General features: G+C 40.9%; 1 protein-coding gene across 2 annotated transcripts in view; it reads right to left on the bottom strand.

Moving 5' to 3' along the window:
- The window catches only part of igsf21a (immunoglobin superfamily, member 21a), a 157,369-nt gene extending 142,439 nt beyond the window's left edge, over positions 1 to 14,930 (bottom strand). For both annotated transcript variants that reach the window (XM_040115781.1, XM_040115783.1), the window contains exon 1: positions 14,791 to 14,930. In XM_040115781.1, the coding sequence (XP_039971715.1) occupies positions 14,791 to 14,929 (139 nt within the window). In that variant the 5' untranslated portion in view covers position 14,930. The remainder of the gene's footprint in view (positions 1 to 14,790) is intronic.
- Positions 14,931 to 17,161: the final 2,231 nt, after the last annotated feature.

The following is a 17,161-nucleotide window of genomic DNA, read 5'->3' as shown; positions in this document are numbered from 1 at the left end:
CTTCACTGCTCTCCTCATAATTACACCCACTTATTTTTTTCATCTCGTCACTTTATGTCCTTGACAACCTCTCAGTTTTTAATCTACTGTAGGATTTAACCTTCTTTACTTGGTTGTGAATGCGCTCTTCGGTCACGTGTTGTAATCCTGCCCGTGCACCACTTACCATCCATTTTCTGCTCTATACTTACACTCCAATACCCTCTGCTATAATATTATACTTTGCTGATCTTGTTAGGAATGGCATTTTTAACTCTAGTTGACATTATATTACACACGATAATCACTTTGGTCGGAACTAGTAGCAGGAGGAAAGTATTCTAGTTTGAGAAAAAAGTTGACTTAAATGTTAAAAAAAAGAAGCCTTTATCCAGAGATGAGTTGGCACATTGACAGAGACTTTAAGGAAACCACTTTGACAGATCCTGAATGTACAATATGTAGCTAAAACTGCCCATAAAAATGAATTTTCTCCCCTGTAACAAATTTACCAGGACTTTGCACTTAAATTAGTGATAAACGCCATTAAAAAGTAGTTGAAACTCACAAGAAGTATAATAGTATAACTAATGAACTAATTAATATTGCATTAATGGAAATACTTGGGTGGTATACATAGTATGTCTTACTGGAGATGCATGTAATCTCTTATCCTACAATATCCTCGATTTTCAGTAACCATTAATCGCCATGAAAATACCGCCGATTCCTTTCTTTCTGCGTGTCACCTCATGAGTGGACTCACTGAAAAGAATATCACTGGCCAACTATCCAGCTATTAGCACATACTAGAAAAAGGGGACGTGAGTCAATAGATAAAGAAAAACTATTTCACAGCTATCAGTCTTCCTTCCACACGGCAATTACTTTAGAAGATTACAAATGGGTGTGACAGGTACTCTGCATGACGCTTTAGAGTATTTTTACTCATTAGCAGCAAAGCCCAGCATTCTGTTTGGCTTGATTCATCAGGATGGAAGTGGAACACTGCGAGACAGGCCTGAAGACAGAATGTCCATCGGACAGACTTTCTATGCATGTGTTAGACATGTACGCATTGCATGTATTATTCAATCAGCAACAAAAACAGTGATGTCAACGAGACACATAAGGTGCATCATATATCTGTATTGATCCATCCGCAAACCTACGTACATATCTAGGAGCTATCTATACTATGTAAAGGGATGGAGATGTTTGCACAATTAAAGCGAAAAACCATACAATAATAGCGGAGGGGAGGAAGAAAGCCAAGGGACTTACATTAAGTCATACTAGGCCCCTCCCAAATTAAAAAATAAGAGTTATCATAAACATCAGACAACAAGAAAAACGAACAACAGTATTAAGAATTGAGTGTGTCTTCAAAGTGTCTTCTTCAAGCTATATTTTTACAGCATGTATGCAGAGTCTAATGGCAGGTAAAGCAGCCAAAACTGTTCACACCAGCTTTTGTCACAAAGCCTTGGCTTGACTTTAAAACTGAGATTTAAAATACAGGCAGAATGTGGACTTAAAATGAGCAAGTGTTGTTTAAATCTCCAGTGGCCATATCGTGATCATCTAGATATATTTTAACTTTTCGTCCCACGAGCACATGATCATAAACAAAAGAATAAATGTGTTGTTTCAGCCAGATCTTTTCCTGGCTCAGTAAAGTATAATCCTTTCGTCGGCTGATGTCTTTCCTCATGGGTGGAGCTTAAACAATAGGATTAATATCAACCAGTTTGTAGCCTCAGATGAAACGGTAAAGGGTGGGAATTATGAATAGTCCAGCCCTACAACCGGCACGACTCGTTTTATTCTTTAGTCCGAGATTATTATCACTGAACACTGCACCAGCAACCGGTGTGGTCCCACCAGGAGAGTGGCTGAATGGGATGGAAAGGAGGGAGAGAAGGGATGAGACATACATCGCCAGACTCTGTCTCTGGAGGGTGACAGATGTCTACTTCACAATACCCTTTAATTCTAAATTCTAATTCTACAAAAAAACAAACAAAACAAAAAAAATTTATCTCCTCCAAATCTCACAGAATCCATAATGCAAGAAGGAGATGATTTACATATTCTAAAACTACTGATGACATATATTTTACATTTGATCTGTGATGATGATGTTAGTATAGGACTCTAATGCATTATTATTATTATTATAATTATAGTCATCTCCGAACCTCGATGATTCATGCTCAGCTGTACAACATATACAGCACTGCTGTCTATGTTTTTAAATTATTAAATAAAAGGGCAACACAGGGTTAACTTTTAATTACATAACATCTGTTTTGTGGTTATGGTGTCAGATGTCCAACATCTGATATCAAGAACATATCACTGAAATTCAATGAAGTCGGACTGCACTGAATTTTTCTCATTTTTAGTACTGCTACTGTGCAAAGTTGAGGCCGGGCATATATATTCATTGGGGTTGCATAAAAAAGTGGATTAGATAAAACGGCAAACAAAACTGATAATACACTCTGCCGAATTTACAATCTGACTGCATCCTGAAACTGGCACTTTCTATCCCCAAGTATTACTATGACATGATGGAGGTCTCACTATCCTGCAGAATGCAGCCTAATGTTCAGTCAGCTGTGACGAGGACTAATGTGAGCTTTCTCTTACATTCAACTCCCCTCGGAAGAGGCAGCCACATGAGGAAACGGAGCAGCTGAGCGGGTACGTAAATCAAACCGCTGAAATGACAGGAGAGCGGTTCAGCTCAACTTTGCGATTGCTTTTGCCAAACCGGCGTGTAACCAACATTTAAAACATAAGGTAAAAAAAAATATTCCGCAGGCTTGACAGGACAACTACCTAAATACATAGTGAAGCAAAGTCATGAATGTTGCAGCAACATTACCCTTAAGGTCCAGGAGCTAGATCAAAATTGATGCTGTTGAAGCACTTGTCAATCCATTAGTAATGTCCAAATCATTTCCTTAGCCCCAGTCCAGACTCATTAATATTGAGGATCTGCCAATACCTGGTTAGTCCAATATTTAATTAGTTAGTTTTTTTTTTTTTTTTTTTTACTATATAATGCAGCTGCACACGCCTATGCAATATAGTTTCCTATGGTGTTCTGAGTCATGGAAACTGACGTGTCACTCTGAGGAAGGAGGGTTTGGAAAAACCTTTTTTCTTCCCTAGCATGAGTAAAAGGTCCACTACTGTACTTCAAAAAGAAACCTCAACCATCAGCGGCTCTTTTCACATGTAAAATATCTCATAAATAGATGTAAAATCAATTGGTTTTAACCAACTATGTTTATACTGCATGTTGCCATACACATTAAGTGTGTATTAATAGAAAACAATGCTTTTTATCCATCTGTTTTGCCGTGCAGTCCACTCATGCACAAAACAGTTGAGCAGGCTTTAAGTGCCTACTTCTATGAAAAATAGCTTGATCTAAAACATCACGGAGGGACATCCCTCTCCATCTTCATATGACAACTGGATGTGGAAGAATACACTACAGCACCTCAACATGGCCCAGTCAAAATCAGCATCCGGAACGCTCATTTTTTTGTCATTAACAACCTCGACTCAGTCAAGAGTTTAGTTCATGATGAAAGCTTGGAAAGAGAGATTCCCTGTCTGCCAATGTACTTATTACACACCTAAAGTGCACAGCTCTCTAGGCTGTTTTCCTCCTACTCCCTTTCCCATCACTTCCCCATGCTGCTCTCTAAGTTTGATTAAGTACAATCCATTGGGGGTGTTTTAGCACAAACTTGATCCAAGGCCGAGGGCTGACTTTACTCTGCTGCGTCAGAGCCAGAGATTTTGCGAATGCGTTCCTCCTCCTTATTCTCACTTCATATTCATCACTTTTATGGAGAACTGCAACCTGGTAAGAGGTCTAGCAGCACAGGGGATAAATGAGTTTCTCGGCTTGTTGGGCTTAGCCACCCCTTGGCTTTGGACGAATCAGCATGAGGGATACAAGATTACATGATTCACAACACTTTTCTCCACAGGAAGAAAACAAACAAACAAAAAAAGGAAACCAAAAAAAACCCATTTCACTGCTTTGTATGAAAGATGTCTCCAGAGTGATGTTCTCTGAAATCTGCCATCGTAAACCATAATTTCAAAATCATCTTTTCTCTTGGCTACAAAAAGAAGATCTGACCTTAACACCATGTTGTTGTCAGAAATATTTTCATAAACTGATGCAAAAAAACTTACTGCTTGCAAATGACTTACGAGCACAGAATCATTACTGTTAAAACGCTACCAAAATAAGAACTACTTAATATAAAGTTGACCCATTAGTCAGTATAGATGATGACAAGATAACAATGTCATTTATACTATCTTTTACGCTGTTAGTAAAAGATGGCCTAACTTATGCTGAATGGTTGTTAATACATAGTGGTATCAACAGCAGCATTAAAGCCATTAAAGTAATTTTAACAGATAAGCGTGGCGGATTTGTGTGGGAGACTGATACAAGTGAGTGGAAATATTTTTTCCCCGGATACTGTGACTTTGTTCAGACAGAGGCCTCTGCTCACAGATGGAGCCACTTGATTTTTTTTTTTTCTGAAGAATATGGGAGAGACATCAAATGTGCTGCAAATGGCTACAATTCACAGTGACATATCTCCTGACCACGTGATCTGGGGAATGAAAAATGCAAGAAGGCCAGCGCTGTTATTCGTATAACTGGGGTGTTCAAATAAACTTGAGGTAAGAGCATGTATTAGATTAACCAGAAAGAATCAAATTCCGTGAACTTGAAATTATATGAGATCCGTGTGTAGCATAGTGTCTTTGGGACACTGTTTTTACAGAGAACTGGACATGGGTCAGATAAACCATTTGAGGATTATTACTCAAGAATTAAAAAATAAAAGTCTTTCCAGATGCGATAAATGAAGGGAGACAGAACTGCTCAGATGCTAAGGCAATCCTCTCAAGCCGCACTTCCTTTCAGGCTCCAAACAGATACAACACATGACATTAAGTGAAAGGGACATTCACTATATCACCGGTCAACCTAATCTTGCCACATGATATGGTTGAGAAAAAAAAAAAAAACACTACAACACGCAGTCGTCATCTACTCCTATGCTTCTGCATTGTCTTGCCTTTGTTCTACGAAACATAATGAGCTATAATTCTAAGGCTTCTACAGTAATTTGACATATTTGGGGTCACAATTAATGAGACTGCAGACCACTGCATGAGGTAAAAACGTAAGAGTGATGCAGCAGATAGTTTATGTGTCTATGCCCCGCAATGGTACAATGCTCGGTGAAATCTTATGTAAAATGTTTTGACAGAGCAACAAACTGTGAGACTTGTACTAGCTGATAGTCATAGCTAAACATAAAAGGGAGCACAAGAGCTTTTTCCCTTACCTGCCATCGCACTAAAGCACTAAAGACATGACCCGAAGGGTTAAACATTTGCTCCACATAAGCTTTCCTAAGCTGCGACAAAATAATCGTTAGGAGAATAATGTAGAATTTGGTCTGCAGTGTAGTTTAATGGCCGCAAGAAAAGAAAAAAAAATGGCAGATAGCCTTGCACGATGAGTGCTGAGCTCTGCAAAGACAACTATGTAAAGGTTAAGTACCTGTGTTAGTAAATGTAAACAGCTTGGAAATGAATGCTTGAATGCCTCGAGAGATCGCAGTCAGGAGAGGAGAGAATCACACCATGACCCAACATTATATACAGTACTTTCATACCACAGGTCAGTTCCACCAAGCATAGCAGCACTGCAAGCAATTATTCCATTCTATTTGACTTTCCAGAGAACATTGTACTGCAACAGAGAGTTACCAGGTAAAAGGCATAGGCCACAAGCACTTCCGTGGTTAAATGAATGCTGACAATTTTAATGGGCAAGAAGAAATTAGATCATCTTTGCTTTATCAAAAATTCAGGCTGAAGGAGCGAGCAGCAAAAACTGAAGTGTAATCACCCTAGAGGATGAAGCAACCGCGCAATGTTAAGCTTCACCTCGAAACACAGGGAAGTAAAACAATCATATCTAAAGAAGGCCAGGATCCATATGCAACAGTAGTTTCTATCATTGTATAATTCATGTCACGTGTTCAGGAGATTAATTCTCTGAACTTGCATGACAAGTTCTGTGGTGGATCAAAGGTTTGCTGATAAATGTTATCATAAATGACAGATGTTAAAGGATGAACACAGAGACTTGTCCTATCATACACTGCTCTGTCTGTGAAACTTCACTAAGACCTGCTCCTGTGACTGAAGATTGATGTCTTCATGATGTTTTTGGTGATAGAAAATGTCGGGATGCTGTCCCGAGGGAAGAAAGTCTCTCTGTGGCTCATATGTAGGAAGTCAGTGTGCATAAAAGGAAATAATCTGTTGTCATAAGATGCATAGCCCACACAATCCTCCTTTACTCCCATCTGCACAGCCTCAGCCCCTCCAGAGTGACGTCAATGTGCAGATTAGAGCTTTTTTCCCTCCTTTCCCATCTCTTCCCCTTTTTTCACGCTTAATCTGGACTTTTCATGAAACCTCTGCGATGCTGCATTCACTGCCTAGAAGATGGCTTTGAACAGCTCTAGACTTAAACAGAATAATCAAACTGAAAAGGCAGTGGTTAGGGATCTTTACAGTCACTACATAGTGAGAGTATACAGAAGTGTAAAAGGGGGTTTTAAATTAAGAGTAAAAGAATGGGATTTCCAGTCTTTTAGACTATAGCATTGTTGTTTACTTTTGAGAGCGTGCGAAAGTAATTATCATGAGATAATATAGAAAAGATACAGGGCTTGAATATATTAATAATAGATGTAATTACTGGTGTGGGTCAGTTAAAAAAATAAAATCTCTCCATATAATTCTACATAAAGAGGTGAATTAATACACACTAAGGAGCCATATTTTGAATGAATATTCATTCAGTGTTATGTCCCCAGTTAGTTTTCCTGATCTAACAATAATGTTTTACCCGTTTCCAGTAAGCAGCCAAAGTACATTATCTCTACTTCTGCTGACCCATCCATGTTTCTTTATAACATAGAGTTGATATACTGTACATACTCTGTGCTAACACAGAAAAACACGAGGGCAACAAAGGTTAAAATGATGGTGAATAATTCCGTTCCAGTAAAAACACTCATCGCTTGCAATAGGAAGGCAAACTGCAATAAGAATAGTGGTGTATGAAACGTCAGCTTTGCAAAGCAGTGTTACTCCTGGAACCTTAAGCCCCCTGTGATGAACCATGAATGCAGACATAAGCGTCACGTATAGAACACAAGGCACTTTTCAAAGTCTTTAATAAGGAGGCTAATGGTAGGACACAGTGGCAGAGCAATTGTTATTACTCAGCAGCCATGTTTGAACACGATAAGCAAAATCACATAATCCACATTATCATGTAGGAAACAGTGAGGGGAGAATACAGTAAAACTGCTGATAAAGCCCGTCAAGGAATCTTTGCTCGTGCTGGCTGCTAATTTCAGAAGAATAATGTTCTGATATTAAAATGATATATCCATGGGGAAAAAAAAAAAAAAAAAGTTCACAGATACCGGCTCTGGTAAAGAAACATATGACACTATTTGACAACACTGTATTGCTCATTGTAGATCACAGACAGGACTGGTATACTTTCTGTGAGTAGCCCGTCTTGGGAGACCTCTCTGAGCAAAGCCTCTCTACTCTTTTCTCTATCTCTGCAAACCACTAGCTGCTGAGGGAATCAGAGTTACTTCAAACTCCCACGCGAGCCACAGACATAAGCGAGCCAGCCTACATCTGCGTATGAAGGACTTCAGGGGTGGAAAGAAAAGTTACTGTGCTGTTTGAACTTCCTTGTCCCAAGCCTTTAGTTGTCTCCATTAATCACATCCTCCATCATTTGATCATTTGGAGCATGGCAGCGTCGCTTGCTTGAGAACGCAACCGTATTCCGACCATATAGGCAAAGGAAAGTTCATTTTCTCAGGATCTCTTCCTTTTATTCTTCCCCTTACCGAGAGCCGAGAAGCTGTGGTGGCAGTCGGGGAGGACAGATTTGTCATGATGGTTACAGATTCCGTTGCCTACATGAATATGTGTCAAAAAATTTGAAAATTCATACAATGATGTGGGGCGACCAGCTAACGCCGCCCCCCCCCAAACGATCTTGACCATTATCCTGTTGGTGGTAGTAATTGGCAGACAATGTGTCGATCAGTTGCGTTAGGACCTCAGTTGGCAAAAAAACTTTTGCTACATTTCCAGAACAACTTAGTCATGATCCCATATATTAATTTCTCGCTCATTGTCCTCCTCCTGATCTGAGGTGAGGGATGGTGTGGCTGGAGGCCAACAGTCCTCTACAGCTCCATATTGCTTTGTACTGACTGAGCCACACCCACCTCTGAGCAGTCCAGTCAAATCTAGATTTAGCTAAATCATATTCTGTTTCACGCAGAAATATGTCACATTAAAGAAGCTAAAGATGCCCTTGCATTAAAGCAGTTAAAGCTCCTCTACTTCATAATCAGATAAAAAAAAAAAAAAAAAAAAAGGTTCACTGAAGTCCTGCAGGGACTGCATTACGCCACAAAAACATTTCAGGTCATTTTGATTTTTCAGTAGGAGCTATTTCTTTTTTAGCACAGTGGTCTACATGTACAAAGCTGGCTGAAGTCCTTCAACAAAGGGTGTCATTTCTGGGTCACCAACCCGTTTCAGGTTTTTAATATGGCTCTTTCATCACATTAAATGGGATTTCAAGTTACAAAAAGTTCCAGACTAAAAGGTGAGCATAACAAAAATTGTACTTTAATTGAAGGTGATCACTGAGGGAGACAATTAGTAGTCATACACTTGGTATCTCCAGTGGCTACTGTGTGGAGAAGTCCTGGGTTCTGGATTTTTTTTTTTCCTTCTTCTTCAGAGAAGCTATTAGATGCAGTCCAGCCACCTTTGCATAGCATTCCTCCCCTTATTTCGGTCAAGTACTATCAATGCGTGTAAGAGGTCAACCAGACATGCAAAATAGTTTTGTGTTGCACGTTATTTGGTCCACGTGAGCTACACTCTTATTTTTTAATTAACCACCTCAAAGCAATACATGTTTTGTTTTTCTGCAAATTGCAAACACCTCATTGTGTGGAACAGTGGTCCCTCTGTCGCATCAGAGATATCGGTAGAATAAATAATAGAGTTTTAAGACAAATGGGATCCTATCTGCTGCAGGGGACGGTGTGATTTTAAATGGTAAATCTATCTCAACAGTACTGCACTGTATATTGAGCATCATTTTCTGAATCAAAAGTAGTCTAGAAATGAGTCTTGAGCAATAAATCAGTAAGTAAATCAAACAACTGTTTCACTTTTACAGTGATCTCTTGCCAATAGGGGCACACACTGTAGCCTAGGATTGTCCTGCAGAATAAAGTGCATATATACATTTATTTAAGCAGTTACAATGAGTGACCGAACAACAGCAAAACAAAACAATGAGCACAGCTCCTAATCTGTGCATAATCATTTTATATAACAGCTGAAAGCTGCAGTGCTGATGCAAAGCCTGGTGATTGTTAGATAGTGGCATAACCACAGCCCATTTTCCAGCCAATCTCTCTTCTCGCTTCCCGCGAGCGAGGCACAGCCATCAGTAGCAGACGGGCGCAGCGTACGCGAAACCATCAGATCTGAAAGAGGTCGAGTGCCTGTTAAATCTGTCAATACCGCTATGATCCACAATCTACAAGCCAACCTACAATACCATGGTCGGGAGGCAAGACATTTCCTTAGATGCTGTATTCAGCAGGTGGAACAAAGGGGTTTAAAATAAACTTGCGCTCAAAGAATACATGACACGACATGCTATTTTTAACCTGTAGCAGATTCAAACGTATAGAGCAGCCCTACAGTAAGACTCCAGCAGGCATGCCATGTCACGTTTAGTTGACTGCCACTCTGATTTTACAGCCGACCACCTGTAGCTGTATTGTCATAGATCCGTTTCTATATTTACTCCTTTTCTGCATTTTTAACTGCAGTAACTCCAACATCCACGGCAGTGTGTTGGACGATGCTGCATAAATCTGTTTTCCACAATCTTCAGTATCCCTTTGACCTCTGACACAGTGAACATGAGTCCATGAACGCTGACTATTTTACTTCTCATCCTTGTAACGTTCCTACGAGATTCTACTGGTAGCAAATCACCAGAGCCTGCCTGTCCCCTTTCCTGATCTACATGAAATTAGGACGCCATGTACTTCACTGCATTGCTCTTTGAACCCATATGCATCTGTTCACATCTGAACCTAAAGCTATTCCCACCTGCCATTTCGACATACAGGGACTGCACATAAAAAAATTTCTTTTATATTAATTTTAATAATAACTGAAAAAATTAAAAAAAAATATATATAACAATGAACATGTCAGGAAAGACACATAATTGATGCACTGGACAGCAAATTGTCACTTGTGCGAGTAAACAATGAGGAATATTATTCATGTAGCTTTCAATAAAAGCATTATTCTCAGTAATAACTATGCAGAAGGACATATCTAATATCAATGTGTAAGAAACTCCTTGCACAGCTTGCTCAAAAAAATGAAAGGGAAATGTGATAGAGCATTAGATGTACTTTGATTTCTATTAGGTAAGCCTGATCTTATAAAATGGTCTAGTCCAGAGTAGTGGAAATACCAAGCCAACTGCTCTTTCCAGAGAAAAAGGCTTCAAAAAGCCACTATTTAATATAATTTCAAATCAGCCTCTGAACATTCCTATCTATAGTTCTTAATCTCTTAAAGAAATCTCTGTGAAGCTTTCTGAAGCAAGTCTGTTCTTCACTAAATGGCAGCGTAATACAGACTATAATACCACCATGTGCCATTTATTATTAGAAAGTTTTTGTTTTGTTTGTTTTTTTCCTGGAGGGTAGTGGAAGTGAAAAAAATAAATAAATAATCCACCAAGCTACCTTACACTGCACTAATGTAAAAACACACCCCCCCTCTTTCGCAAAATCCCAAATGGGACTACAGGGAAAAGCAGCCCATCCCTTCAAACTAAAACCCAGGAGGATAACACTATTTGCCCAATTCAATTCTAGGGTGTTGGGTATATTAGTTTCTCCACAACAAGAAGTCATAGATCAACAGTGAACTTTAAACTCTCTCTTGAACAGCAGCAAGAGGTTGCAAGTGAGCAATGTGATCATTCAGTAGGGATGGAGATGCATCAATACATCATCTGCTTCACACATTTTTGGGTGTACTTTAGTTGTTTAGTATTGGGTATGGGTATGGGTATCTGCTTTTCAAGAAGCCACCTTTCTCTGCAATTTGCTATGAGATTGTGACGGTGTGATATTGCTGGTACAGCTTAGAGGAGGGTGGCAAACAATAAGTCACGTCCACAGTGGATTGATGTTAGGTTTGCTAAATTGGGAATGTACAGTGTTATGTTTACGTTGTTGCACCAGCTGACAACATTGACAGCTTTTAACATTTTACATGACACGCCGCAGCAATCTAAAGGTACTTCCACGCTTGATTTGACCTGGTTGGCGTGGTAAGTAAATAGGTAAATAAATGAACAATATTTTCAGCTTTTTGCCTTTGTTTGACAGTAAATAAAGAGAGACCTGTCCAACTGTAGACATTGCGGTTATGTAATATATGCTTCAGACATCAGGCTACTGGGGCACCTTGTCTGGTATAAAAAGTATGAGGATACAGCCAGTAGACTGTTTACAATCTTTATCAGAAGCTAAGTTAACAGCTCACCAAGTTCTGTCCCTAGGCAGAAAGAAATACATCCACCAGTACCTCTAAAGCTCACCTAATTAACACATTGTACCTTGTTTGTTTAATCTGTACAAAATCCAAAGTCAAAAAAATGTTGAGTTGTGGTTTTATGGCGGGTTATGCGCCAGACTATGTCTTGGCTAAAAACAATAGCCTGATTTCCTTAAGTCTTATTGTCACCATGAAGTTGCCAGACAACCAGCAAAGGCTTCAGGAGCTCACTGCTCCCAGCCTACAAAAAAAAGGTCCGGCACAGAACCCCTTGTAAAAAAAACCCCAGCCGCACATTTTTACACTTCGGTTTTTGCAAGAATTAAGCAAACGAGACCTAACGTGTCAAAGAGCGAGCTTCAGAGGCGCTGCTAGGTGTAATCCTTGCCTACTCAGGAGCCATTGCTCTTCAACTCTCTTGGATTGGATTTGATTTCTATGTGAATGTTTGACCTACAGGGTAAGCACTCTGGTGAGATCAATCCTCATAATGGTGTGTCGGCACTGATGCTGCAATAACAAGTGCACTGGGGACACAGCCACATGGCGTGAACATGGGCGTACAACTGTGCCAGTGGTTTAGTACAATTCCTTGGGACACATATATGTTACGCAGAACACCAACATATGTATAATTTACTCAGGATACTTTTAAGAGTTTTCTCTTTCTTTTGCATTGCATCTCTGAGGAGACACATTTACTACACTCAACTGTGTATACACAACGTACAGTAAATATACATGTGTATAATTATGACGAGCATGCTTTGAACATGTATGAAAAAAAAGTAACTCTTGGAGAAACGCTAAACTTACGGCCACTGAGTATGCAGCCTGTTCCTGAAATACTCATGCTGTGGCATGCTTGGCGGCCAAACGTAAACCCCCAACCGCCGAGTTTCACTAGCTGAGGCTAGCTTGTAAACCTAGATGCGCTAAGCCAGGAGCTGTGCCGAAGTTTCTAGAAGAGCAGCACCGACAATGTTGGTGCCTGGGCTGCAGGTTAACTGCGAGGACAAAAGATTTAATTTCTAAAATTAGATACTGTATGCATCATTTCTAAGAAAAGGGAGGAAAAAAAAAAGTTTGTTGACAAAGAAACTGTTGGGGAAAACAAAAATGCATGCCATTTCAAGATGGAGATAGGCTCACCGGCCACAGGCCCTTTCTTTGGGAACAAAATCTATCTTTAGCCATTGGTGCCCACACTGAAATAGAAAAACCTTGATCCTGTTAAAACACACACGTACACAGGGAAATTGTATACTGGCATGAATCGACTGCGATGCCCAGAAGACAGCAGACATCAGTTTATATAAAGGAAAGCGCTTGGAGGAAAAAAGGAAAAAAAAAAAACAGACAATAAAGGTGACATTCTGAGGTCTATCCAAAGCATTAATCTATTTCGGTTTGAACAGACGTGGCAACAAAAGCCGACGACAACCGTGCAGTCCGACCGCAAGTCACTACAACTCAGATCCTGCCAAATGATTTGTTAAATTCTATCTTTCACTGTGTGTTTACATGGCGATCAATAACAGCTACTGCACGGACGGTCCCACAGTCGCTCAACTGTAATATGCAATGAAACAAAAGGAATCTGAGCTCGACTGCATCACCGAGGCAGTCCTCAATACTTTACATAGTGCAAGGCCAGTGTGCGGCTCAGCATCATCTGAGCAAGACTGATCCAGAGGCGTTTTATAACTTAACTTTATGTTAATCCCAACTGACAACGATTTCCTATATGGGTCAGCCAAGGTCAGAAACACTTCAAAAAAAAAGAAAAAAACAACAAAATCCTCATTTAACAGAGAAGGATTACGAGGTTAGTTTGTAAGGCGTGCTACTTTTGATGTTGTAGACAGGAGTGAACTCTCCTCTGAAGTGCTTCAAACACCAGAGTGTTGCCAGTGCAGCGAGTACGAGCCTAACTCCAGCGGAATGAGAAGCAGCCCTTACACCTTCAGTCTACATCGGAAGTGGAATCGGGAAGCTGGCAATGCAGCCTCGTAATGCAAGACTCCTAATGATGTATGACACCATGGAGAGGACAAAATGCCCCTGCCAAACGCCACAGGGACCATACAGGAGGACAAGGGATGTCATGAGGGGGCACGCCGAAATTACTGCCGCCAGGTCTTTTCTCTGTTGCAAATATTTGAGTAATTGTGGCTTTCCCCCCCCCTCTACTCCGCCGCACAAAATCCCCCGTCCCAACAGCGCTCCCTCCCAGAAAAGAAAAGAGAAACAACGACCCTGTAGAGTTTGGCTACACTGGTTCAAAATCCAGAACATCGCTTTCATGAAAAAAAAAAAAAAAAAGATCAATGTTGTTGTGTTGTCATCCCGTAACATCTCAACACGGCAACGGAAGACAGAGAGGAAAACACCGCCGTGCTGAGCAGACCGTGCCGAGGGCAGCAGTCTGCCTGGGAAATAAAAAAAAAAAAAAAAAAAAGACGCACTTCAGTGTTTCTCAAGGCAACAACTTTAATATCTGTTGAGCTCAGGCGCAGTCTGATGCGCAAAAGCCGCGATGGCCGGCTTCAGCAGAAGCGGCGCGCTTCGGCATGGCTCACTTGTGTGGTGCTCGGAAGTAGGTGCTATCATGCGTGCTGGTCGCGGTAGTCGGCGCAGATGAATTAAGACTTCATACATAACTAGGCCTCCTGCTGCCCCTCTTCTTTCATTCCCTTCTTTCATGAACACACCGACACCACGCGTCGTGCAGCCTGAACCGAATCCGACCATTATTCACTGATTTCCCTCTTCCACGACTTGGTTGGCATATTTTTTTTTAATTTTTTTTTTTTTTGGGGGGTTTGGCATGTGGCAAGCATGGCACAGATCGCCTCCATCCGGCTGTCCTGTTCATGGCTACTTCGTATTTCCCTGTCACATATGAATCACTCCACTCGCTGACACTGGGCTATTGTTAGACCCCACGCATGGCTCGGAGGGGGTGCGAGAGGTTCCCACTGCATGAAAACGATATGACGGGGTCAGACTTACCGACGGCTAAATCCAGTAGGTCTGCGCACAAGAGCAAGCACAACGAGAAGACGGTCATCTTTCCCTTATTTTGCAATAAATCCCAAACTCCATCTGCGTTTACATGCTCCCCGGGTTTCGGCTGTGTAATCCCCACCATTCCAGAGGTATGCGATTGAAAGGTGCCCCCAAACTATTCATGATGCAGCGCAAGTCTAAGTGGAGAAATCGGAGAAGTTGACAATGAATACAGCATTCAGAGCGGCGAAAATCGAGCATCAGATCAGAGAGGAGGAAAAAAAAAAAAAAAAAAAAAATGACTCACTAGCTGCGATTACAGAGCGAGCCGAGTGTTGTGGGGTTTTTTTTTTCCCTCCAGTTTAAACAATAGGGAGCTGCAATGAGCCGCGGAGCAGAAACAGGCTCTGGAAAAAAAAAAAAAACCGGAGAGGTTTGGATGAAAATGTGTTCCTCAGTCACCGCTCTCGCTCTCTCTCTCTAACCCCCCCAGCACCGCCACCACCCCCCGCTCTCTCTCTCCCGCTCTCTCTCTCTCTCTCTCTCCCTCTCTCTCTCTCTCTCTCTCTCTCTCTCTCTAGACAGACGCACAGTCATTCCTGATCAGTCGCTCTTTTAGTTCACACAATTTTCCTTAATCCTACCCTGGATTCAGACCCCTCTCATTCTGTCCATTAAGCCGATTTATTTCTGTGGATTTTTTTTTTTTTCCTTGTAAAATACTTTTTTTTTGTTTTTGTTTGTTTGTTTAAAGATCCTTATGCTCCGTTTGCTATATAACCTACATTACATCTACTGTATATGAACACAAATGCGCAAAGCGGCTGACAGACCGTGTCCAGTCTATCAAAAACAATCAAATCGTCAGAACTAACTGGATGTTTTGCTTTTCTTGCCTCATTTCTGACCAGCCAACGAAAAAAAAAAAACTAAACTCCGATTCCTTACATTCTTTAATTGTTACACAATGTACCGCTGTGCACTATTAGTCCGTGCAATCCCAACATCTGTGTTTAAGAGAAGATGGTCATATTAAATATATTTTGTTGGAAGAACATTAAAACCACAAACACTTATTTGAACTTCGCGATTAGCTGCGTAATGGACCCAGTCTGGGAGGTTAAAGTCACTCTTCTGGTTCAAATTGGCTGTGATCGCTTGAGCATCGATCACGCGGGGTCCGGCAAAGCCTACGTGCACCTGACGTAGGTGCATTGAAATTATGCCACACGTGTATTCTCAAATGTAATAATGACTTTTGCGTAAGATTCCGATTAGCATGGTTTGCCGAAGATGAACGTCTTTCACGTAAGTCACATGTGTTCAATAGCCAAAGACTTAAACGACAGGGAATTAAATTTGTATTTTTTTATAATTATGGTTGGCCCCAAGTATCGTCAAGACTCCCTAAACTTTGACACATGCCTCAGGCTATGTCACTCGAATCAGCATCACCTTAGCAAGGTAAGTCCTGGCTTTTTCTACTCTCCTTTGCTTTGAAATGTTGTTCGCAGCACTATAAGCCTTTTGTGAAATGGTCCTTGGGGGTTCTCCTTCAAAGCCCAGGCAATAAGTTATTCAGGAAGACAGCCACCAGCATGCCAAATCCATTCTCCGAAAATATGAATTCAATTGAATGAAGCCATTGGTTTCCCATTTTCAGCAGAGCCAACTCAATAAATCCAGGCCGTAAACATTGATCTGAGCAACGGTGACCCAGTAATACCTCAACCTATACTGGAACCCCGGGTAAGCTCTTGGGTGGGTGCACGGACTCGGCTCATTATTGGACCCTTGCCATGCAGTGCAAAAAGCACCGGACTGAACAGTGAGTTGAACAAGCTATGCCTCTTAATGCAGCAGCATGAAAAGGAGATGTCACACATATTAATTCCAACTTTTAAAGAACATGCAAAGGCAATGGCAGAGAGACTCTCCTGACAGAGTAGAGGGGATGCTTCCTTGGTTAAGGTCAGCACTACTAATGCACTATCGCACATCTCTAGAGGGCAGTGTCAACAACAATTTATTGGGGTAACAGAGCTGAACGTGTTGCTGGCCATATGGCATCTTACCCAGTCACAAAAGAGGGGTTTCCAGACTTGTGAGAGTCTACATACTGCTTTTATGTGCTTACTTTTCTCTTTGTACCATAGACAGCAATCACTAAGCCTTAAACTGTTTTTTTGGCTTTTTATTTAGGATCTGAGGAATTGGAAGGAAAAGGAAACCTGACACACAGATAGAACTGACTCCATTTAAGAGGATTACTCTGTCTCCTTTCATTCTCCTTGTCTTTCCAGTTATCATTAAGTGCTTGTTCCTTTTGAATTATTTTGTTGCGATGCCAGTAATATTCCCTCTTAACCATGAA

Source organism: Xiphias gladius, chromosome 21 (assembly GCF_016859285.1).
Source record: "Xiphias gladius isolate SHS-SW01 ecotype Sanya breed wild chromosome 21, ASM1685928v1, whole genome shotgun sequence".
NCBI classification, from domain to species: domain Eukaryota; kingdom Metazoa; phylum Chordata; class Actinopteri; order Istiophoriformes; family Xiphiidae; genus Xiphias; species Xiphias gladius.
The sequence above is the reverse complement of the archived record's forward strand: the minus strand, read 5'-3'. Positions and strand labels throughout refer to the sequence as shown.